The 25,375-nt window shown below is 41.1% G+C and overlaps 1 protein-coding gene across 2 annotated transcripts; it reads left to right on the top strand.

The window, feature by feature from the left end:
* Positions 1 to 4: 4 nt before the first annotated feature.
* Positions 5 to 25,371, top strand: LOC118365033 (spastin-like). Of its 2 annotated transcripts, XM_052490654.1 has the most exons (17): positions 5 to 362; positions 2,290 to 2,373; positions 2,730 to 2,813; positions 4,588 to 4,671; positions 7,342 to 7,532; positions 7,900 to 8,030; positions 8,345 to 8,438; positions 9,939 to 10,013; positions 10,847 to 10,918; positions 11,135 to 11,210; positions 11,476 to 11,567; positions 12,116 to 12,195; positions 14,934 to 14,976; positions 15,094 to 15,173; positions 20,279 to 20,349; positions 20,447 to 20,487; positions 25,033 to 25,371. In XM_052490654.1, exons 1-17 carry the CDS (start codon positions 5 to 7, stop codon positions 25,156 to 25,158), a joined length of 1,782 nt encoding a protein of 593 aa, XP_052346614.1. In that variant the 3' UTR covers positions 25,159 to 25,371. The 2 variants fall into 2 exon arrangements, with proteins under 2 accessions (XP_052346614.1, XP_052346615.1); XM_052490655.1 differs by lacking the exon at positions 4,588 to 4,671.
* Positions 25,372 to 25,375: the final 4 nt, after the last annotated feature.

Here is a 25,375-nt window from a genome sequence, read left to right as displayed (position 1 = left end):
GTGAATGAGTTCTCCGGAAGGAAGAGGCAGCCGAAAGAAGCGAGGCCCTGCAGGGTCCCCGTCCGACGGAGGGGACATCTGCGTCCAGGTGTCACTACTTAAACGAATTGTGTACTACTTCTTCTACCCACTGCTGGCGTTGTTTGCAGTGCTCCGTGTCCTAGTCTTGAATTTTGGCGTACTCTTCGCCTGGCTGTGCGAGCGGATGTCTCGCGCTATGGTTGCGAGACCCAAACAACCGGCAGCAGACGAACATGCGAACAAGGTGTGCAAGCAGGACAGCGGCGAGCAGATTCGAAACAGCCACAAACAAGCATTCGAGTACATCTCAGTGGCTCTGAGAATTGACGAGGATGACAAAGGTATTTTTTCAGTGTAGTGTGACTGCTATTTGCAGCAGCAGCACTGACTGTTGGCTAGCTGGGCTTAAACAGCAGTTGTCAAGTTATCAACTGTCATACACCGATGTTTGGATAATTCAAACAAAGATACTACTGTCAATACAGATTGAAACAAAACTGGTTCAATTTAACTAGGTCTATTGATTCAAACGCATGCTCTTTACCCAAGGTGTGGTGCTGAAGTGTTGATCCCATCATATTTAGTTTATTTATTCAGACTTTTCCATTGAAACCACCACCGTTTTTATAATGTCATCATGCAGACAAAGAGAACAGTTGTTCTGTCAATGACCTTCAGTATGCAATCACATAGAGATATTAGCTTATTGGACTGCAGATACATGCCTGTCCATTATACCACCACATTATTACTACAAGGGCTTAATGTTGAGCCAGTTGACAGTGTTATGCAGACTGTTCAATATGGCTAGGAGAATGTGCCTGCTGCCTACTCAACCTAGGTCTCAGACTGGCTGAATGCAGTCAGCCATATGGTATGCACAGGGGCAATATGTTAGTGGCTGAGTGCGGGGGACACAAACTAGTATAACTAGCCTGCATAAATTAAGGTGCCAATGAATGTTTTATAGTTTGTTAACAAAATGAAGGTAACGATGATGGGCAATACTGTATGGATATGCAAAAAAAACAGCAAATATATTGTGCAAGTTGTGCAAGTTCTCCCACTTAAAAGATGAGAGGCCTGTAATTTTCATCATAGGTACACTTCAACTATGACAGACAAAATAAGAAAAAAAATCCAGAAAATCACATTGTATGATTTTTAATTAATTTATTTGCAAATTAAAATCCTACAATGTGATTTTCTGGATTTCTTTTCTTCTCATTTGGTCTGTCATAGTTGAAGTGTACCTATGATGAAAATTACAGGCCTCTCTCATCTTTTTAAGTGGGAGAACTTGCACAATTGGTGGCTGACTAAATACTTTTTTGCCCCACTGTATATCACATCCCTCTATTTATTTGCAATTGAAGGCTCTGGCCTATATCATGCCCCTAAGTAACCTAAACCGGTAGAGATGAGTGGTGGTTTGAAGTGTAAGTCAAATCCACCTTATTTATTTATATTTTGAAATGGGGAGGGCCGGAGTGGCAGCTATCAGTCTCCTTAAGTGGCTAGAGAGGATACAATGTAATTTCTCATATAGCTAAGGTCCTAATGGAAGCAATACATAGATCAGGGCATGCAACGTAATAAAAATAAATAAAAAATTGCAATCGAAAAACTAAAATCAGCAATTCTTATGACAATTCCTCCCCGTTTCAGGCAGTTTTTCAGTTTAGTGCCTCATGAACGCAACTCGGCTGAACCCAGTAGAATTTTAGGGTCTGTCTGCCTGCCTTGGGGATTAGGGAGCCCCTGTCTCAATAATACTCGATCACTCATAAGGAGTGGATATGCTGTATATTCCCACAGCTATGAAAATCAGTCCCATGACTTAACACTGCTCCAGGCCAGAGGGGTTTAAGAGACCGGGTCAGTCATGTGAAATTATTCATTACAGTTCACTTCATTATGGTTTATGCACTGATTGATCCATGAGTCTCTGTACCCTTGTTTGAGGTCATGATTGACTGTCATGCACAATTTTCTTTTTTTTTTACTACTCTTCCAATGCCTCTTGAGATGCTAAACCTTTATGCAACACATAAAGCATGTCAAATATGTAGCCTAATGCATGGCAAATGTGTATTGTACACTAAAGGATGCTTAGCCTACTGCAAAAGTACTAAATATCTCATCCTTTTACATAGACTTTTGTTGGATCTTATTTGACTGTGAGCAATTTCTTTGTATGTTGTACCTCAAATTGCTTTTAGTCTGTGCCCGTCTGACTGTCCCGACATGTGGTTTGTGTGTTACTAGTGCACAAGGAACAGGCAGTCCAGTGGTACAAACGCGGAATCGCAGAGCTCGAGAGGGGCATCGCGATCAAGGTAGCTGAAAACGGTGAGTTGACTGTGCACACTTTTGCTGTATTTTGTATTCCCTAGGACCTATAGTGCAGATTTCCTGAACAACTCTGTTCCTGGAGAGCTAGTGATATGCAGGGTTTTGTTTCAACCTAGCATTAACACACATGGTTCAGCTCGTCGCGGTCCTGATTGAAGACCATGCTCAGCTGATTATTGTAAGCACCTAGTGTGTGGCTGCTGGGCTGGAACAAAAACCTGCATATCCAGTAACCATAGGAGCGGAGTTGGAGACCTCTGCTATAGCAACAAACTAAAAATCAGTAGTGGAAAACAAGGAAGAATACAGCTATTTTACTAATAGATTTGTTTTTAATCTCTCTTCTCTTCCAGGCGAGAAATATGAACGTGATAAACGTCTACAGGCCAAGATGATCACCAATCTGATCATGGCAAAGGATCGCCTGGAGCTTTTAGGTGAGAATCAAGCATTTGGACACATTTGAAGGTCTTGCCTTCCGTGTCCACATTGATACCGCATGGCACCTTCTGAACGGCTCCATGCATGTTGATTGTGTGACATTTGTTGTTTTTCATCATGCTAGCTTAGATACTGTTAGCTTTGCATGGACCGATTTCAGTGCCAACAGAAATTGTATTCGAATTCCATAAATTTGAATTTGTTGAAGGATATTGAATTTGAATTAAATACTTTTGAATTTGTGATGCACAAATTAAATAATTGATCTTGAATTTCCAGATTTGAAACTGAATTGAATGAATATTGCATTCAGTTTTAATATTCAAATTCAATATTTAAATCAAAACAAATTTTAATTGTCACATGCTTCGTAAACAGGTGTAGACTAACAGTGAAATGCTTAATTACGGGCCCTTCCCAACAATGAATTAAAGAATAATAGGAAGAAAATAAAATTTAAAGGAGGAATAAATAGACAATGAACAATGATAGCTTGGCTATGGACATGGAGTACCAGTACCAAGTTGATGTGCAGGGGTACAAGGAAATTGAGGTAGATACTGTATGTACATAAAGTAAAGTTAGGTAAATAAGGTAAAGTTACTAGGCAACAGGATAAATAAGACGGTAGCAGCAGCGTATGTGATGTGTGTGGGGAATATGTGCCTGTGTGTACGTGTGTGTTGGGGTGTCAGTGGCAGTACTGTATGTGTGAGTTTGTGGTTAGAGTCCATTGTGTGTGCATAGAGTCAAGAAGAGTTAGTGCAAAAAGGGTCAATGCAGATAGTCCTGGTAGCTATTTGGTGAACTATTTAGCAGTCTTATGGCTTGGGGGTAGAAGCTCTTCAGGAGCCTTTTGGTCCCAGATTTAGCACTCTGGTACCGTTTGATATGTGATAGCAGAGAGAACAGTCTGACTTGGGTGGCTGGAGTCTGTCAATTTTTAGGGCCTTCCTTTGAAACCGCCTGGTAGCACCAGCGAAGCAGCGTTACCCATGCAGAGCAAAGGGGAACAACTACTAGAAGACTCAGAGCGAGTGACGTTAGCTAGCCATTTCACTTCGGTTACACCAGCCTCATCTCAGGAGTTGACTGTAAGGTTGCAAGATTGGATCCCCCGAGCTTAATCGGTCGACCTCTAATTTTCATCCATATCGGGTGAACCGTTTAGAAATGATATGGCTTTTTGTACATACTCTAATGAACAGGACCCTACTCTTGGTGTTTTGATTCGTCCTGTTTGGAATTTTTATTAATTTCTTTTTATTTAACCTTTTATTTAACTAGGCAAGTCGGTTAAGAACAAATTCTTATTTACAATGACGGCCTACCCCGGCCAAACCCGGACGACGCTGGGACAATTGTGCGCCGCCCTATGGGACTCTCAATCACGGCCAGATGTGATACAGCCTGGATTTGAACCAGTGACTGTAGTGACGCCTCTTGCACTGAGATGCAGTGACTTAGACTGCTGCACCACTCAGGAGACCATATGGCTGCTATGTTTGGCTTTGCTGCCCAAGACACTGACAATCCTCTCAGCCCAAGACACTGACAATCCTCTCAGCCCTACCCCATATGCCTCTTTTTTTGGATGTGGAATGACAACTTGACTTAGGCACCCTCCCAAAACATTGCTGTTTGTCCCCCATTTTAAATAATCATGGCCCTTATCTTATTTGTTTATTTTAATATAATTTCCTTTTCTTCTCCTTTTCCCTCCCTTCTCCTATTCCGTTTCCCAATTTCGTTTTGATTCCTGTTGTATAGCAAAGCTGTGTTCAGGGCCAGCTCAGAAAGACGTCTATACAGAGAGCTCAAACCAGTCGTACCATAACGGGCATCTACGTTCAGGTGGGTGCTTACTGGGAATCTGCTTTCAGTTGTCATGACTGGTTTCTTACAAGTGTTGTTTTCAGGGGTGTCATTGTTCCTCATTATTCAGGAATTCCAGTTTTTCTGGCTTTATTCTCTTCATACATAATTGAAATTGATCTACCTCCAAACCTACTTTTCCTGTTTGTTCCAATTTCATCTTTGAATGCCAATGTACTGTAAGCTTCCTCCAAGTTAAGTGTTACCGATTTTTATTTATTTTACTCTTTCTGCTGCTTTGTCTGTGTATTTATCAATATGTTCTTCACACTGACACTGATGGCTACCTCAAACTACAGTCATATTTCTCTTTCATAGAAACATCTGCATCCTTTGACTCTCTATGTCCCCTATCTTCCAGGCCGGCTCGGTCCTCCCCTCCCGCTCCGTGGCTCGACGACTCATTGCGAGCTCACAGAACAGGGCTCCGGGCAGCCGAGCGGAAATGGAGAAAAACTCGCCTCCCTGCGGACCTGGCATCCTTTCACTCCCTCCTCTCTACATTTTCCTCCTCTGTCTCTGCTGCTAAAGCCACTTTCTACCACTCTAAATTCCAAGCATCTGCCTCTAACCCTAGGAAGCTCTTTGCCACCTTCTCCTCCCTCCTGAATCCTCCTCCCTCTCTGCAGATGACTTCGTCAACCATTTTGAAAAGAAGGTCGGCGACATCCGATCCTCGTTTGCTAAGTCAAACGACACCGCTGGTTCTGCTCACACTGCCCTACCCTGTGCTCTGACCTCTTTCACCCCTCTCTCTCCAGATGAAATCTCGCGTCTTGTGACGGCCGGCCGCCCAACAACCTGCCCGCTTGACCCTATCCCCTCCTCTCTTCTCCAGACCATTTCCGGAGACCTTCTCCCTTACCTCACCTCGCTCATCAACTCATCCCTGACCGCTGGCTACGTCCCTTCCGTCTTCAAGAGAGCGAGAGTTGCACCCCTTCTGAAAAAACCTACACTCGATCCCTCCGATGTCAACAACTACAGACCAGTATCCCTTCTCTCTTTTCTCTCCAAAACTCTTGAGCGTGCCGTCCTTGGCCAGCTCTACCGCTATCTCTCTCAGAATGACCTTCTTGATCCAAATCAGTCAGGTTTCAAGACTAGTCATTCAACTGAGACTGCTCTTCTCTGTATCACGGAGGCGCTCCGCACTGCTAAAGCTAACTCTCTCTCCTCTGCTCTCATCCTTCTAGACCTATCGGCTGCCTTCGATACTGTGAACCATCAGATCCTCCTCTCCACCCTCTCCGAGTTGGGCATCTCCGGCGCGGCCCACGCTTGGATTGCGTCCTACCTGACAGGTCGCTCCTACCAGGTGGCGTAGCGAGAATCTGTCTCCTCACCACGCGCTCTCACCACTGGTGTCCCCCAGGGCTCTGTTCTAGGCCCTCTCCTATTCTCGCTATACACCAAGTCACTTGGCTCTCTGCTCTATGCAGACGACACACAATTAATCTTCTCCTTTCCCCCTTTTGATGACCAGGTGGCAAATCGCATCTCTGCATGTCTGGCAGACATATCAGTGTGGATGACGGATCACCACCTCAAGCTGAACCTCTGCAAGACGGAGCTGCTCTTCCTCCCGGGGAAGGACTGCCCGTTCCATGATCTCGCCATCACGGTTGACAACTCCATTGTGTCCTCCTCCCAGAGCGCTAAGAACCTTGGCGTGATCCTGGACAACACCCTGTCGTTCTCAACTAACATTAAGGCGGTGGCCCGTTCCTGTAGGTTCATGCTCTACAACATCCGCAAAGTACGACCCTGCCTCACACAGGAAGCAGCGCAGGTCCTAATCCAGGCACTTGTCATCTCCCGTCTGGATTACTGCAACTCGCTGTTGGCTGGGCTCCCTGCCTGTGCCATTAAACCCCTACAACTCATCCAGAACGCCGCAGCCCGTCTGGTGTTCAACCTTCCCAAGTTCTCTCACGTCACCCCGCTCCTCCGCTCTCTCCACTGGCTTCCAGTTGAAGCTCGCATCCGCTACAAGACCATGGTGCTTGCCTACGGAGCTGTGAGGGGAACGGCACCTCAGTACCTCCAGGCTCTGATCAGGCCCTACACCCAAACAAGGGCACTGCGTTCATCCACCTCTGGCCTGCTCGCCTCCCTACCACTGAGGAAGTACAGTTCCCGCTCAGCCCAGTCAAAACTGTTCGCTGCTCTGGCTCCCCAATGGTGGAACACACTCCCTCACGACGCCAGGACAGCGGAGTCAATCACCACCTTCCGGAGACACCTGAAACCCCACCTCTTTAAGGAATACCTAGGATAGGATAAAGTAATCCTTCTCACCCCCCCCCTTAAAAGATTTAGATGCACTATTGTAAAGTGGCTGTTCCACTGGATGTCATAAGGTGAATGCACCAATTTGTAAGTCGCTCTGGATAAGAGCGTCTGCTAAATGACTTAAATGTAAATGTGTTTATCCAGCTTTGTCCAGTGACTACATGGACTTGAAGTTTGAAGTCTGTTGGACCTGTTCAGATTCACAGAGTCTAAGACTAAATCAGGCCTGGAGAATCATTATGCCTCTACTGAAGGGACATTAGCTCACACACAGCTTAATTTAAATGTCCTAAAACGACCATACTGATAAATCATTGATCATGATTGTTCTAACAGTCTCCTTGCTCTTGGCAGTAAGTGGAGCTGTACCCAAAAAGAGGGACTACCTGACTACTCACTCCAGTCACTCCCTCCCACGACCAAAGCATACGGCAAAAAAAACCTTGGCGGCAGGCCACGAGGGCCTCCAGCGCTCCCCCAGCTTCAGTGGGCCCTCCAGCAGTCTCACACAGCACAGACCGGCCCCCCAGTCCAACAGCAACAAGGTGAGACACAGATTGTCTTTCCTCAACTAACTCCATATCTAGCCAAGAGTCCAGGGCCCATATTGATAGTGTCTCAGAGTAGGAATGCTGATCTGGGATCAGTTCCTCCCTGTCAATGTAAATTTGATTTAATTATGCTCTGAACGGAATAACTGATCCTAGACTAGCACTACAGCCATGGACTATAAAATAGATGGAATTAAAAAAACAAATACTAAAAGAACATGTCCAGTCTATATCAATTTTTAATGAAAGGAAGACAAAATTAACAAACTTAATAAAATGGGAGAATTTCCAATCATCATCACAAGCGATTAGCTTGTTTAAAATCGTAACCAAATCTGAATTCATGGTTATTTTGTTATAGGGTAAAGCGGGCTGTAAACCCACCACCACCACTCCCACATCTATGTCCCCACTGAAGAACAGGGACATGAAGAACTTGAAGAATGTGGACAGCAAGCTTGCCAACCTCATCCTCAGCGAGATCATAGACAGGTGAAAGACAATTAATTTGGAGTGTTATGTATTATTCACTGGACTTAAAGCATGTGCTTTGCAAGGTGTCTCAGTTTGGAGCACAATAGATGTTGACTGCTTGACCTGGGTCATGTTCAATAGGGCACACTTTTTAAAACGTTTTGACACTGAAAGGTTCTGCCTGCCTGTTTCAGTCTGTCTTTGCTGCTTAATTTATACAACTCAGGTAGAGTTGAGTATGTCTTTATTTCTGTATGGGAATGAGCACTCAGACCAGGTAGGTGTGTGTGTGTGTGTGTGTGTGTGTGTGTGTGTGTGTGTGTTCGTTCCAGTGGCTCATCAGTGAGGTTTGAGGACATTGCTGGCCAGGAGCTGGCTAAGCAGGCCCTACAGGAAATAGTCATCCTGCCTGCACTGAGGCCAGAGGTGAGATTGAAGAGGAATAGCAATTCACTGGACAATGGAGTGTATATGGTAGTCTTTTCACAGGCTGTTATGGGCAGCCTCTTACAAAGTATCACCTCTCAGTAACATCGTCAGTAAAAATGTTGAGCAGCAACTGTTAGTGTGGGCAGTCCTAACATAATGGTCTGTATTTTTTTGTGCTGTTGATTTAACTAGGCAAGTCAGTTAAGATCAAATTCTTATTTACAATGATGGCCTACAAAGGTGTCTCAGAGTATGAGTGCTAATCTAGAATCGGTTTTGACTTTTCAATCATAATGAATAAGGGGGAACCGTGGATACGAGCAAATGTGTTCAAGCTTTATAGGAGGGAATTTTTATTTTGTAGCACCAGTGCACCTAGAAAAATAATATGCCCGCTAACAATTGTTGTAATGATTAGGCTTTGTTGTACCACTTTGTTTCTGTGTGCCAAAGCCAGCACTTCGGTTGCACCATTTACTACAAAGAAAGCGCTTGTCTCTAGCCCAAACCGTTTGAAAGTTGTGACCATATTACCGGCGCTATGTTTTTCTCCCTTCTATTGCACATTGGCGCTGCAGCTGGATGCATCTCCATTGGTGGGCTGCATTTTACATTCTTAAACCATGTCGCAAGTCATTCTAAAACTATTTGTGGGCCATTAACGCCTTGTTCAGTCATATTACGACAACAGTGGTAGGCCTGATTACCAACAATGATGAGCCCTGGTAGAGTGGTGCCAGGATTATTTGTATGGGGTCGCAGTGGAGAAGGTCAAAAGCTTCAAGTTCCTCGGCATGCACATCACTGACAACCTGAAATGGTCCCTTCACACAGACAGTGTGGTGCGGAAAGCACGACAGCGCCTCTTCAACCTCAGGAGGCTGAAGAAATTTGCCTTGGCCCCTAGGATCCTCATAAACTTCGACAGATGGACCATTGAAAGCATCCTGTCAGGCTGTATCACAGCCTGGTACGGCAATTGTGCCATCCATGGCAGTGCGATGAGCCCAGCACATCACCCGGTAGCACACTGCCTGCCCTCCAAGACATCTACGGCATCTGGTGTCACAGAAAGGCCAAGGAAATCAAGGAACTCAGCCACCCGAGCCACGGCTTGTTCACCCGTTACCATCTAGAAAGCGGAGACATTACAGGTGTATCAAAGCTGGGGCCGAGAGACTGAAAAACAGCTTTTATCTCCAGGCCATCAGACTGTTAAACAGTCACCACTAGCTGGCCTCCGCCCAGTACCCTGCCCTGAACCTTAGTCACTGTTCTAGCTGGCTACCACCAGGTACTCAAGACTGCTGCCCTATGTACATAGTCATTGAACACTGGTAACTTTAGTCATGTTTATGTACTGTTTTACCCACTTCATACTGTATGTATACAGTAAATGTTTAATCAGCCTATCAGAATCAATAAATTACTATGTATCGCTCTGTAATTTTGAACTTCAGGACTATGAAAAAGTGCTGAGTAGATGTTTTTTTCCAGTTGTTTACAGGCTTGAGGGCTCCAGCACGAGGCCTTCTGCTCTTCGGTCCTCCTGGCAACGGAAAGACGATGCTGGTGAGTGTGGTGCAGTGCCATGTGGTATTGGCAAGAGACCGAATGAGAAATGATTAGGAGAGTGAGTCTTGGTTAGGCTCACAAAGATCACAAGTGATCATGATATAACATAACAACTGTCATAGAAAATGCACAAAACAATGCATTTGTAAAATCGTTATAATACATGACTAATATAATTAATATAGACAGTGGATATAGTCCTTTCACTGGAGTAGTTGGTTGAGACATCCTCTACAAGATGCTTTGTCCAAGAGTAGAGTTGGTTTAGGTCTAAGTTTGTAAGTACATTTTATATGGTAGTACTTTGACAGTAGAGTACTATGACAGATGGCACAGAATGATGTAAGGATAGGCTAAATCTGTGGAAATGTATATATATATATTTTTTTTTTGTCGTACAACATTGCATTATCTATTATGAATGTAGTTTAGCCATCATTCATGTACTCAATCTCACAAAATGTGTCTGACCTGCATTAAAACAAATGTTTTATTTTATTTATTTTTATTTCACCTTTATTTAACCAGGTAGGCTAGTTGAGAACAAGTTCTCATTTGCAACTGCGACCTGGCCATGATAAAGCATAGAAGTGTGAACAGACAACACAGAGTTACACATGGAGTAAACAAGTCAATAACACAGTAGAAAGAAAGGGGAGTCTATGGTGATGGTGATTCTATAGAGCAGGAATTTAGACATGTTATCAAATTTCAAACAAAGCGAACAGAAAAATATTGGATTTAAGGATTATAGAGCATATCGTTGAAAATATCTCAAAATAAGTATAATGTTCTGCATTTGACATTTTTGCTCTTTCTTTTACGGACAGGCTAAAGCAGTGGCCATGGAGTCCAACGCCACATTCTTCAACATAAGTGCAGCCAGCTTGACCTCGAAATATGTGAGTACATTATTAGCGTAGAGATCTCTTTACACTTTAATTTGTTACATTTTACATTTCTTTGCATGTTAGTTATTTAGCAGATGCTCATATCCAGTGCAACTTAGTCGGTGCATTCGGCTGAGTTTAGCAGAAAAACAACCATATATCAGTCATTTCAAGTAGACCCTTGTAGAAAAAGAGTAAACTCACTATTATTTTGGTCTTTCCCTGTAGGTGGGGGAGGGAGAGAAGCTGGTGCGAGCTCTGTTTGCCGTCGCCAGAGAACTGCAACCCTCGATCATCTTCATAGGTAACTTTGACTTTGTTAGATAAACCAAGATGACTGCGTAACTGCAATGAACTGGTCAAGAAAGCGCATAACGATAATGATGTTTCATTACCTGCAATCTAATAATAAGCACAGATATTGTATGCAAGAAAGTTGCATTGTAGCATGTTGGCAAGACTTTTCTATTTAATAACTGATGGAAATGGAGTGTACGACTATGCATAGAATACTAGGATAATGGGACCCTTCCATTCAGATTATGACTACAGTTACTTACCCCACACAGATGAGATTGACAGTCTACTCTGTGAGAGGAGAGAGGGAGAGCATGATGCCAGCAGACGACTCAAGACTGAGTTCTTGATTGAATTAGATAATAATAATAATAATATATGCCATTTAGCTGACGCTTTTATCCAAAGCGACTTACAGTCATGTGTGCATACATTCTACGTATGGGTGGTCCCGGGAATCGAACCCACTACCCTGGCGTTACAAGCGCCATGCTCTACCAACTGAGCTACAGAAGGACCACGGACCATGGGGTAAGGTCTCTCTCTCCCTGTGTGTGTTTCTGCGTATGCATGCATGTGTGTTCCAGTGTTAATTTTGTGACCTGTTTATTTGTTTTGTTTTATGAGTTCATGAGCGTATGCACACGTGTATGCAATGTTTGTCCCTGGAGGGATTCTGTGTGTTGGCCACATTCTGCAACCAGCCATGTCTGTTTAGGAGCGAGTCACACAAGAATTTCGCTACACCTGCTATATAACATCTGCTAAACTGTGTACACGACCAATACACTTTGATTGGATTTTTTTGTCCATATCCTGCAGAAAGATTTTGCATCTTCCACATTAAATCTGTCAAAGAGATACATTGTCTAACTGTTTCTGCCAATAGTATTTATTTGTATGTGTGTTCAGGTGCAGTCTGGTGGGGATGAGCGGGTGTTGGTGATGGGAGCCACCAACAGACCTCAGGAGCTGGACGAAGCTGTTCTTAGGTACTGTTGGCCAGTGTGGCTGGGGCAGGGGATGCCCAGTTTTTTTTTTTTTTTTTTGTATGCCACGGTTGTTTTCAATAGGACACAGGGTATTGCAATGGAAAACATGCAAATTGTTCATGTAGTACCGCCCTACCCGTTTTTGTGTGCCTACTGAACACAACCCAGGTTTACTTTTCAGTTAGGTCTCTCTGCCACAAGGTAGCACTGTCAATGGGCAACTCCGCCACATGTAACATTTGGTTTGTTCTTATGAAGTATTTAGTGATGTCATAAACAGTTTTTTAGTGTAATTTTGTGATTTCATGGCTAATGACTGTTTAGTGATGAGCAAAACTGGAAATTGCTTCTCTGTTTTTTTTTCAAGTAGGATCCCTTAGATGACTAATAAAAATACAGTAATTTTCAGCTATCTATGGGGCTCCCAAGTTGCGCAGCAGTCTAAGGCACTGCAAGAGTGCAAGAGGCGTCACTACAGTCCCTAGTTTGTATCCACGCTGAAACACATCCGGCTGTGATTGGGAGTCAAAGGGCGGCGCGTCGCCTGGGTTAGGCCAAACCCGGGCGTTCTTAACTGACTTGCCTAGTTAAAAAAAATAATTTAAAAAAATCTTTATAGAACATGATCTTATTCGAACTCCCTGCTATGTGTTGCTCTGGTTGTCTTCGTATGTCTAATACAGCACCGTAGGCTATTGGACCAATATTTATTTTCTATAAATAATGTGTATTTTGAAACTCAGTCTGTGTCTCAACTTACTGTTGAGAGTTAGAATAATATAATTGTTTTATGTGGTTGTGCATTGCCAGTAACTAAATTAGTATGTCAGCTTAAATGTTTTAGATTGATAAATTAGTCTAGTGGCTAGCTATCTATACTTGTAGTAAGTATGGTCAAATTACCAACCAGGGTGGGCCCTTTGATCATCAGTTATCATATTAAAAACTGCCAACATTTTCCTCCACCCTATGGAAGAATGTGTAGAATTGTATGACGTGAGTTACAAAATTGCAAAATCTTCTCTCCGACTCCAAAAAATGAACTCCAAAACACATTTTTTTTCTCTTTGCTGTCATGAGGGAGGCAGTTAAAATGTTTTGCTTGCAAGGTGACGCTCACAAACCTATAGAATGATATTTAGTTGGCTTACACCAATATTTTTCTGTTGTTCAAGGCTCAAACTACCATGATTCCATTTGGCAAAACAACTCCGGACATCACCGATGAAGTTGCAGCTCCGGCGGCCATTGCGCCCTTTTCCAAATAGCTTATATTTTTGTAGTGAATTACTTATAAATGTCATACTTTTTAGTAGTTCTAATAGGCCTACAGTGTTATTAGATGGTTACTTGGACAGGCTGTATTTGGCTGTTATTGTTGAAAACACTTTATTTCAGATGCAGCAGGGTTAGCTACTTAGCTATGAGAAACTAGGATTCCATAGTGATTTGCCTGTAAATGTCTTAATAAATGTTCTAACAGGCCTACATGTTGTTTGGACATTTGTTTAAGAGAGTCGCTAAGTTTAACTCGACTGTGATTGTTGGAAAAACGTATTTCTGATGTAGAAGTTGGGCTAGCTAGCATACTTGCTAACCATCAGATACGGTAACTTATGGTTAGCATTTGTTAGCATCAAACTCCTTCTTTTTGTGTGTAATGCAGTTGATTGGTTACAATGACATATATTCAGAATTCTATTCATGCAAGCATTATAATAATATTATTATAACCCAAAAGGAATGTGAAATGCACTTCACTTATGATAAGCTTCATCTGGGCTTGCTAGCGAGCTAAGCTAACTGCAGACTAGGCAGAGTATTGTATCGTGGGAGGTGAAATGCACCCCAGAAATTATAGTTCATTTTTTACTTTTTATTTACTTTATTTTTATATATTTTTGCTAATATTTTCTTACTTAATTTTTTTTTTTTGCATTGTTGGTTTGGGGCTTGTAAATAAGAATTTCACGGTAAGGTCTACCTGTTGTATTCGGCACGTGACGACAAATAAAATGTGATTTGACTATACTGTAGATGAGGGCAATGCACAGGTTTCAAAAATGAGAAATCATGCAGTATGACTAACAAAAAATGATAAAACATCACTGTGTATCAAATCCTACAGTAGTTCATATACACTGTGTGCAACTTAGACCAAAGGATGTTTTGTACAAACACCCTTTGGTCTAAATTGAACACCCTTTTGCACTCAGAACAGCCTGAATTCGTCCGGGCATGGACTCTACAAGGTGTCAAGTGTTCCACGGGGATGCTGGCCCATTTTGTGTGTCAAGTTGGCTTGATATCCTTTGGGGAAACTGGAAACTGTTGTGTGAAAAACCCAGCAGTGTTGCAGTTCTTGACACAGCCAAACCTGTGCGCCTGGCACTTACTACCATACCCCATTCAAAGGCACTTAAATATTTTGTATTGCCCATTCACCCTCTGAATGGCACACATACACAATCCATGTTTCAATTGTCTCAAGGCCTAAAAATCCTTTAACCTGTATCCTTCCCTTAATCTACACTGATTGAAGTGGATTTAACAACTGATCAAAGCTTTCATCTGGATTCACCTGGTCAGTCTGTTATTGAAAGAGCAGGTGTTCCTAAAGTTTTGTTCACTCAGTGTATCCTAACAGCATAATAACTGGTTATAAAGTGGTGGAATTGTCATTTATGTCTTCAAGGCATACCCAATGGCACATGTTCTCAAACTGTTTCTATTCACAGGCGATTTGCAAAACGGGTGTATGTGGCTTTACCAACAGAAGAGGTATGTTAAGAAACCTATTAATTCAATTTACAATTGTAGCCATACAGTAAACAAATCACATTCCCCCCCATACAATTTCCCTGCAAAAAAATGTATATAATTGTGTGTTGTGTATAGACACGGCTAAAACTGGTCAAGAACCTTTTGGAGAAGCACGGAAATCCTCTCGCACAGAAAGAACTGTCACAGCTAGCCAGGTAAACTGACTTGGAAACCTACCTAATATGTTATGTACTTTTAGACATCCTTTACCATGGTATGAATGAACGTTGTACAATAGGTAGTTGATAGAGCATTAGATATAGCGATAGATCATGATATCCATATATCTTTATAATATAACATGTTTTGTTCACTGTAATCCTTTCAAAATGATGGATAAATAGATTTCAATAGATATATTAATACATAGAGAAGAATAGAGACATAATGTTATATTTGAAATGTTTGCTGTCTCTCTATGCTTTCAGAATGACATACAGAGTTATACAGTCACGTCTAAAATTATTGGCAACCTAGATAAAGATGAGCAAAACTATATTATTGTATGCTAATACAATTTCTCAGTGAAAGATTTTCTTTAACAAGTAATTTAAAAAAGATAGTTTTCAATACTCCGGCACCCTCCCCTTGGATAATGGTACTTTATTTAAAAACATTTTTATTTATTTAACTAGGCAAGTCAGTTAAAAACAAATTCTTATTTACAATGACAGCCTACCCCGGGCCAAACCTGGACGACGCTGGTCGAATTGTGCGCCGCCCTATGGGACTGAGCCTTTTTCTCAAATGTTTTATGAGATTGAAGAACACCAGTGGCGACCCTTCATTCAGGGCAGGTCCCACATTTTTAGCAATTGTTTTGAAAATATATATTGTCCATATATTTTTGGGGAGGGCTTGCCTGTTTTGCCTGTTATTTTGGCATTAATACGTATCACATATCAGTTTGCAAACAATGTAAAAAAATATATATATATGTCATTCAGTTAATAAAGCTGCATACACACATGGTCTCTTCTTTTTTCTTGAGTAAGGCAGCTCCAAAATGCAGGTATTTCAGCCTAGCTCAGTGCTTTCCGTGGTGGTGCGGCGAGCCAGCAGAAAATAGGAGCATTGTGCCGTGATTGGGTCCTGCCGTAGAGTTATTACAAGTGCCCTTCCAAGAAGGCTCAAGGTCATTGGCCACAGATAAAATTACGTCAAATCACGTTATATGTACAGTAGCTTTGATTGGACCGATCATGTCAACATCTTAATTTCAATGTCTTAGCTAGCAGTCATCATCATGAATCAGGTCGACAATCTACTGGCAAATTCTTTTCATATGAAGATAAATAATGAAGAGAAATTATAGATAAAGCGTATCGGTGCTCATCGGCCATAAAGATTACACAACAAGTTGGAAATCACAAATTCAACAATGAGTCGTTTGGAAGGAATCAGTGACTAACTGCAAGCATTGCAAAGCAACCACTAACGTTCGCCTGCTATTCAATGGAGTGGCTGTGTGTTATTTTTGTTTGAGTTCCCATCATAAATCCAGAGAATACCAGACTTTGATGACAAAGTTTGATGACAAAATTTGCCCCCAACTGACCGCCACGTCCAAAAATGTCTTGTATGCTGCTGCATAAATGATGTAATATGCAAGGGAGATATGTATACTGTAGCTAAGAAAGTAATACTAAGTGTATGTTGTGTAGTAAGCTGTTAGTAGCCCATGTGCCTCACCCTAAAAATGTGGTATATCTTCAGCTCTTAATTTTGCCTACTGTTCTAACTTGGTGGTGCACATGAAGCCTTTAACCTGTTTTAGAGAAATGTAGTCATTGAATATTGTAAGAGCTTTCATTCTGTTTATATGCCCCCTTTGTTTATCCTACGGTTCTGACTTGTTGTACAGTACTGTAAGAACGGCCAATGTTCTGAATTCTGTCGCTGTACATTTCAAAAGTGCTGAACAAATAGTTATACTGACTACGTCCTTCGTCGCTTGCTCATTAAAGTCTTAATCAAAATTACGGATTGCCTCTTATCCGCTTGTCGCTCACTTATGCCATAGTTTGGGGCAGCAGGGTAGCCTAGTGGTTAGAGTGTTGGACTAGTAACCGAAAGGTTGCAAGTTCAAATCCCCGAGCTGACATGGTACAAATCTGTCGTTCTGCCCCTGAACAGGCAGTTAACCCACTGTTCCTAGGCCGTCATTGAAAATAAGAATTTGTTCTTAACTGACTTGCCTAGTAAAATAAAGGTAAAATAAAAAATTTAAAGTTCGGACATTTCAATTGTCAGTAGAAACCACATTTGTTTAAGCAAGTCAGCCATATCAGCTATGGCAGTAAATGAGGCTGGATGAACTGTTTCACTGCTAGACAAGGCTCCGCTGAAAGCCAGGTGTAGCAGTGGTAAGGTGTTAGGGCCCCAACAGCAGAGTCCCAACAGTTTGTGGGCATCGTTTGTCAGCGTTATAGTGCAATTCATGTATTGTGTAGTGGCTTTGCTGGCATGCGTCCCACATTTTTTTGTTTTGTTTTCCCACCAAGATTTACATGCTAAAATCCCCACTGGAGAGCACATACAGAATCTTTCCAGATCCTTGATATCCTTTGGTCTGTGCTTATGGACTGCCTTCTTCAATTCAAACCACATGTTTTTAATGAGGTTCAAGTCCGGAGATTGAGATGGCTATTGCAAAATAGATTTGTTTGGTCAGTTAACCATTTCATTGTGGATTCTGATGTTGTGCTTGGGGTTATTGTCTTGCTGGAATATCCACTTACGTTGAAGTTTCAGCCTCCTGGCATAGGCAACCAGATTTTTGCCTAAAATGTCCTGGTACTTGCTACAGTTTATGATGATGTTGACCTTAACGAGGACCCCAGGACCAGTGGAAGCAAAACAGCTCCATAACATCCAATATCGACTTTTTAAATAGACAGCCAATTTGTTTTCAGCACATTAACTTCCATGACTGATCAAAACTCGTTTTCTCATGGCTCCATCTTGTCACTCTGTAGCAGATATGTGGTGAGCAATATATTTGGACCATAGAATCGCCATGAAATCATAGTTTTGAATCTGACCACAGCAAGAGTTTCAATCCAAGTGTCAATGGCGTTTAGCAAACTCCAGGAGTTTACATTTGTTGGTTGCTCTCAATAAAGGCTCTTTTCTGGCAACCCTTCCAAAGAGCCTATTGGCATGGAGGTGGCATCTAAGTGTAGATTTGGAGACTTGGTGACCCCAAGAAGTGACCAAGTTATGTAATTTTCCAACTTTAGCCCTTCAATATTCTTTGCCTCCCAAACTATCTTCCTTACTGTGTGTGGGGACAAGATACACTTTTTTCCAATACCAGGCAAGTTTGAAACTTCTTCATTGTTGCCCCTTAATTGTTGTGTTCTGTTTTTTAGCTTTTTTTGTACCCATTGCCTGATTTGATGTTCAACAACCATTTGTCGGTTTTGTTTTGTGAATTTTCACATGATGACAATGGTATTTTACATGCGTGTTACCTCATTGTTATACCATATTGAAACAAGATGCCATGGGAGGACACAATACAGTTGCTTAAAATTAATTTAAAAGAATAGAATGTAAATGAAATAGAATTTTGTATGATTTTCTAAAAATATTTAGGGTTGCCATTCATTTTGACACCTGTTATTTATATATATATTTATATTTATTAATTCATTAGAGGTCGACTGATTATGATTTTTCGATACCGATTATTGGAGGACCAAAAAAAAGCCAATACCGATTTAATTGGCCGATTTTTATTTTATTTTTTATTTTAATTTATTTATTATTTTACTATTTTAAAAAATCTATATTGTTTTTAAATATATATATTTGTAATGATGATAAATACAATAATACTGAATGAACAATGAACCCTTTTTATCTTGATACATAAATAAAATCAATTTAGTCTCAAATAATGAAACATGTTCAATTTGGTTTAAATAATGCAAAAACAAAGTGTTGGAGAAGAAATTAAAAGTGCAATATGTGCCATGTAAAAAAAGCTAACATTTAAGTTCCTTGCTCAGAACATGAGAACATATGAAAGCTGGTGGTTCAATATACCCAGTTCTTCAATATTCCCAGTTAAGAAGTTTTAGGTTGTAGTTATTATAGAAATTATGACGCGTTGACTATCTCTCTCTACACCATTTGTATTTCATATACCTGTGACTATTGAATGTTCTTATAAGCACTTTAGTATTTCCAGCCTAATCTCGGGAGTTGATAGGCTTGAAGTCATAAACAGCGCTGTGCTTCAAGCACTGCTAAGAGCTGCTCGCAAACGCAGTAATGTGCTGTTTGAATGAATGCTTACCAGCCTGCTGCCTACCACCGCTCAGTCAGACTGCTCTATCAAATATCAAATCATAGACTTAATTATAATAAACACACAGAAATACAAGCCGTTGATCATTAATATGGTCAAATCCAGAAACTATCATTTAGAAAACAAAACGTTTATTCTTTCAGTGAAATACGGAACCATTCCGTATTTCATCGTACAGGTGGCAATCCTAAGTCTAAATATTGCTGTTACATTGCACAACCTTCAATGTTATGTCATAATTATGTAAAATTCTGGCAAATTAATTCTGACCTTTTTAAGAAGAAAGTTCGCAACGAGCCAGGCGGCCCAAACTGTTGCACATAACGCAAGAGAAGTGACACAATTTCCCTAGTTAATATTGCCTGCTAACATGTATTTATTTTAACTAAATATGCAGGTTAAAAAAATATATATGCTTCTGTGTATTGATTTTAAGAAGGACATTGATGTTTATGGTAAGGTACATTTGTGCAACGAATGTGCTTTTTTCGCGAATGCTCCAGTTATTTATTTATATTATTTTATACTAAAACAATTGCTCAGATTGTTTAACAAGTTTAACAAGTTATATATATATATATATTATATATATATAATATAGCTCAGTATTTGTATTATTTATTTTAGTTGTTTTTTGCTAATCTTGATCAAGGGTGACCATTTTGGACCTGACTGTATAGAGATCTAAGAGATGTAGGTAAATAAAAAAATATCTTTAACCTTTATTTAAGTAAGAACAAATTCTTATTTACCGGGGAATAGTAGTTTAACTGCCTAGTTCAGGGGGCAGAACGACATAATTTTACCTTGTACGCTCGGGGATTCGATCCTGCAACCTTTCGGTTTTTGACCCAATGCTCTAACTACTAGGCTATCTGCGCCCAAACTTAATTTAATATTGTGGTATAATGGAAATACTTGGTATATGTGTAATCCTTGCAGAATGACAGAAGGCTATTCTGGCAGTGACCTGACCTCGCTGGCCAAAGATGCGTCCCTCGGTCCCATCAGAGGTAAGCGGCATAATTCATTCATTTGAATCGATACAGCAATTGGTCTCTTTACAAATGTTTCTATTTGTTTCCTAATGCAATCTATTTCAATTCTCAGAGTTGCGTCCAGAACAAGTCAGGAACATGGCCGCAAACGAGGTATGTTTACACTATTCACTGTATACATCACACTATGGCTGAATAATAAACCAAACACTTCGACCAATCAACCACTTGTATCCCAACTGCCACTTGTCAATGTTCCAAAATTCAAAACCCATTTGTAAGCATTGTCTCCTTCTGCGACCTGTTTTGTAGCATGATACGCTATGAAGCAAAACGGCATCTCTTTACTGCAGCACAAATAGCACCAAAGCAACTCGCCAGTTGACTTAGCCCGCCTGCTCATAGTGCCTGCTAGCTAGTTCTAATGGCTAGCTTCACTGACAAACACAAGGATGGAACATAACAAGCTAGTGATTTTGGGCACTGATGAACAGCGTGTAGCTTGTCCTTCAATTCCAGCATGCTGATAAAGTTGTAGACGTGTTCTCATAAATCAGTCTGTAGAACCTCATGTTTCTCTAAACAGTGTCAGGTCAGCTGAGCACAGCAGACTCTCTACTGCACTAACTTGTTTTCATGCACTTTTTAAAACTTAAAAAATACTACTCCTTCAAGCACAAAACACCTTAGCTCGATGTAAAATTGCAAGACTAAGACCTCTGCAAAAACTTAAAAACAAATGATTATCTTAGATTCATTCTGACAATTTTGAGGGCAAAGTAGTAGTGGCCATGTTGCTACGTAACGGTTTAAAATTCATGGATAAAAGTTGCTGCCAAGGACACTGAATCGGCACGGTATGCCCACTCAGTAAAGAGGCTGCCAAAGGTTCAGTGGAGCCCTCGTAGACTCGACAACTAGCAATTGAGATTGACACATGAACGCGCATATTGAGTGATAGTGTTCGGTTTGAGAATCAATGGCTAGTTTTTTTCCCCCAAGTTTTTTTAAAAATGTTACCGTTATTTAAAAAGGCAAGTCAGTTAAGAACAAATTGTTATTTACAATGACTGCCTAGGAACAGTGGGTTAACTGCCTTGTTCAGGGGCAGAACAACGGATTTTTACCTTGTCAGCTAGGGGATTCGATCTAGAAACCTTCCGGTTACTAGTCCAACGCTCTAGTTGTTGACTACCCTTCGGGCAGCTTGTCTACAGAGTGGTCATCCTGTGCCAACTTGGTGCCCTTGGCAGCAAGTTCTACCTATGAATCTTGGCGTGTTATTTTTTTAGGACATGTTTGGGGTGGGCCATATTTGGGAAAATCTATTCCACGATATGCTACTCCAAATATCTGATATTAGCTCACCTATAATTCCATACTGTGCTATTTTTGTGCTTATTTATTATAGTCACATTCTCATTTAAAAAAAGCCATATGAGTTTTTTATTAACTTTTTTTATTGAAAAAGTGAATCCATTGTAAAAACACTAAACAACCTTAATGTAACATCTAGAGACATCACCTTAACCTTTTAGGTCCCTAGAAAACCAGACGCGAGCAGACTGACACGTAACCCAAACCGGCTGCGCGCGTGCGCCATCGTGCATAAATTAATTTAATCCCCCCACACCAAACGCGATCACGACACGCAGGTTAAAATATCAAAATGAAAATGTATGGCGATTTAGCTAGCCAGCTTGCACTTGCTAGCTAATTTGTCCTATTTAGCTAGCTTGCTGTTGCTAGCAAATTTGTCCTGGGATATAAATATTGAGTTGTTATTTTTCCTGAAATGCAGAAGGTCCTCTACTCCGTTAATCCACACATAAAACGGTGAACCAAATCGTTTCTAGTCATCTCTCCTCCTTCCAGGCTTTTTCTTCTCTGTACTTTATATTGCGATTGGCAACTTTCATAAATTAGGTGCATTACCGCCACTGACCTTGTTCGTCTTTCCGTCTTTCATAACCAATGAGATGGCACGTGGGTACCTGCTTCTATAAACCAATGACTAGATGGGAGAGGCAGGACTTGCAGCGTGATCTGTGTCACAAATAGAACTGACTTCTATTTTAGCCCATGGTAACGCAGACGCTCGTTGGCGCATGCGAGCAGTGTGGGTGCAATAATTTAATTATATATTTCTACATTTATTTTTCAATGCACGCGACGTGAGCGGTGTAGTCAGGGTATGAGCATTTGATAGATTTCCCTCAAGTCATTAGATGCAGAGGATGGGGTGGGAATTGCCCCTTCGCTAAGCCCACCACATAATATTTGAGCAACCAATCACAGCGCTCCGTTGGATAACAACCGTCACTAACCAGAATCCAATCCGACCAGGTCACATTTGAAATGCAAGGAAGCCGATGACTGCAGTTGAAAAAACAGAGTTTTCATCAACAAATAAATTGTTTAAATAATAATAATAATAATATAATAATATATGCCATTTAGCAGACGCTTTTATCCAAAGCGACTTACAGTCATGTGTGCATACATTCTACGTATGGGTGGTCCCGGGAATCGAACCCACTACCCTGGCGTTACAAGCGCCATGCTCTACCAACTGAGCTACAGAAGGACTAATAAATGGTTTAAATGGCTAAATAATTTATCAGTGCACCAGCGGTACTTACGATTGTGATTCCTGAAATGGAGAGCCTGTTGGACTAGTTTTCGAATCCAAAATTATACTTTTGTTTTGTTGTTTTCTAACTGGTTAGCTCGCTGCACAAGCCACCATTGAAAACACTGCTAACGCTAGTTCGCTAGCCAGTTAATTATAACTTGTTTCCTCCAAATGTATGTTAGCTAGCTATATTATGAATACAGCCTTGAGTCTTCTTGGGTATGAAGCTACAAGCTTGCCACACCTATAGTTGGCTGCAGGGCGTTGTCCTGATAGAAGGTGAAACTTCACCCCAGTCTGAGGTCTTGAGCGCTCTGGAGCAGGTTTTCATTAAGGATTTCTCTGTATTTTCCTTTGTTCATCTTTTCCTTGATCCTGACTAGTCTGCCAGTCCCTGCTGCTGAAAAACATCCCCACACCATGATGCTGCCACCACCATGCTTCACCGTAGCAATGGTGCAAGGTTATCTCCAGATGTGACGCTTGGCATTCAGACCAGAGAATCTTGTTTCTCACTACTGTCAGAGAGTCCTTTAAGTGCCTTTTGGCAAACTCCAAGCTGGCTGTCATGTGCCTTTTACTGAGGAGTGGCTTCCGTCTGGCCACCATAAAAGCCTGATTGGTGGAGTGCAGAGATGCTTGTCCTTCTGGAAGGTTCTCCCATCGCCACAGAGGAACTCTGGAGCTGTCAGAGTGACCATTGGTTTCGTGAGAGGCGGGGGCCCATGGTGGCGGCTCTGTTGTTTAATCTTTGAAAATGAATTTAATTGGAATTCTATATTTTTACATTTCCCAGTTAATGAAGTTAATGCACATAGTATATGACATGGACTGTAGGATTTGCTTTTAATAATTTCAACCTTTATTATTATAATTCCAGTATAATCATTACAGGAATTTAATTCAATTTGGAATTTGTGGATTTGGATTATTGGAATTGACCTAACATTGGAATTCAGAGGACTGGAATTATAATTGAATTAAATGGAATTTACTGGGAGAGAATTTAATTTTGAATTTAATTTATGTAAATGACCACAACCCTGGTATATACACCCAAAAATGAAGGAAAAAAATATTTGAGCATTGTTGTGGACTTTAGTACATCAAAGTTAGTTATTTTTATATTCGAAATGTGAGATCGAAAACCTGAAGGGAAAATCCAAAACTTGTAAAGATTGAAACAGAGAAAATAGAATTTAGGCAAAAAATCCTCAAGTCTGTCACCTGTAAAAGGTCAAATGATTATTCCAGGATTCTCTGATTCTTTCCATAGCCACAAGGAGTAGGGGGGTCTGAGGGTGTTGCAGCACCCCTTGAAAAATCATCATAAAAAAAAATAAAAAAAAATATATATATATATTTATCACAAAAGTAGTGCACTGGGCCTTCACTAGCCCTGTATTGGTGGACCAATATAGCTGTCTGTAGCACAGCCATCTTCCCCCTAAAATCTTCCAGTGGCTATGACTCTTTCTGAGCCTCTAGATGCCTCAGCACAGTGAGTCTAACATAGTTCCTCTGACATAATGGATCCTAGTCCCATCCTTCTTCAGACTCATTTCTTCGTCCTTCAAGTTGGCCCCTTCCTCCTACAACTTGCTGGGGCTGCGACAGTGGTGTGGCCCCTGCAGGACCTCTATTGGTTCCATTGCAACAGGCAAGCTCAAGTATTTGCAGCATTCACAATGTGCATCATTCACAAAGTTAAATATATACTTTTAATGAAAAACCCTGTGTTGTCCCTCTTGTCTTACTTTTTTATTTTTTTATCCCTGCACCGTCCCCCACGGGAGGCCTTTTGCCTATTGCCGGGCCATCGTTGTAAATAAGAATTTGTTCCTAATTGACGGCCTGGTAAAATAAAGGTTACATTTTTTTAATAACTCTTAATGGTTGCAAAACTTTTTTCCTACAGAAAAGGAAAACGAGCGCTTCTCATTGGACAGGTTAAGGTGTTCCCTCACAGTTTCATTCGGTTTTCTTACGTTTGATGTGAATGAATGAACCACCCTGCTGTTGTTGCACCCTTCATCGCTGTAGTGTTCTGTGCCTTTGTGCAGGTGAGGAATATCAGGTTCTCTGATTTCGTGGAGTCACTGAAGAAGATCAAGAGGAGTGTCGGACCACAAACGCTGGACCTGTATGTGCGCTGGAATAAGGACTATGGGGACACCACTGGTGTATGAGACGAGAGGGGACACCGTCTCTGTCCTAACCCTGAACCGCCATTGAGGCAGTGGATTGAAAAGTGTTTTGAACAGAGGTGTTTTTGTTATTGTTTTACTTTTAACTCTAAGGACTGTTCAAATAAACTATTTATTGTGTTATGATACAGCTGTTGTCTTCCAAACTATTATAGTCACAGTGATTTTATAAATAAATGCGTATAAATATCCTTACATT

The sequence above is a fragment of the Oncorhynchus keta genome, chromosome 32, assembly GCF_023373465.1.
Source record: "Oncorhynchus keta strain PuntledgeMale-10-30-2019 chromosome 32, Oket_V2, whole genome shotgun sequence".
NCBI classification, from domain to species: domain Eukaryota; kingdom Metazoa; phylum Chordata; class Actinopteri; order Salmoniformes; family Salmonidae; genus Oncorhynchus; species Oncorhynchus keta.
Note: the sequence above shows the minus strand (reverse complement) of the source record. Positions and strands in the feature narration are given on the sequence as shown.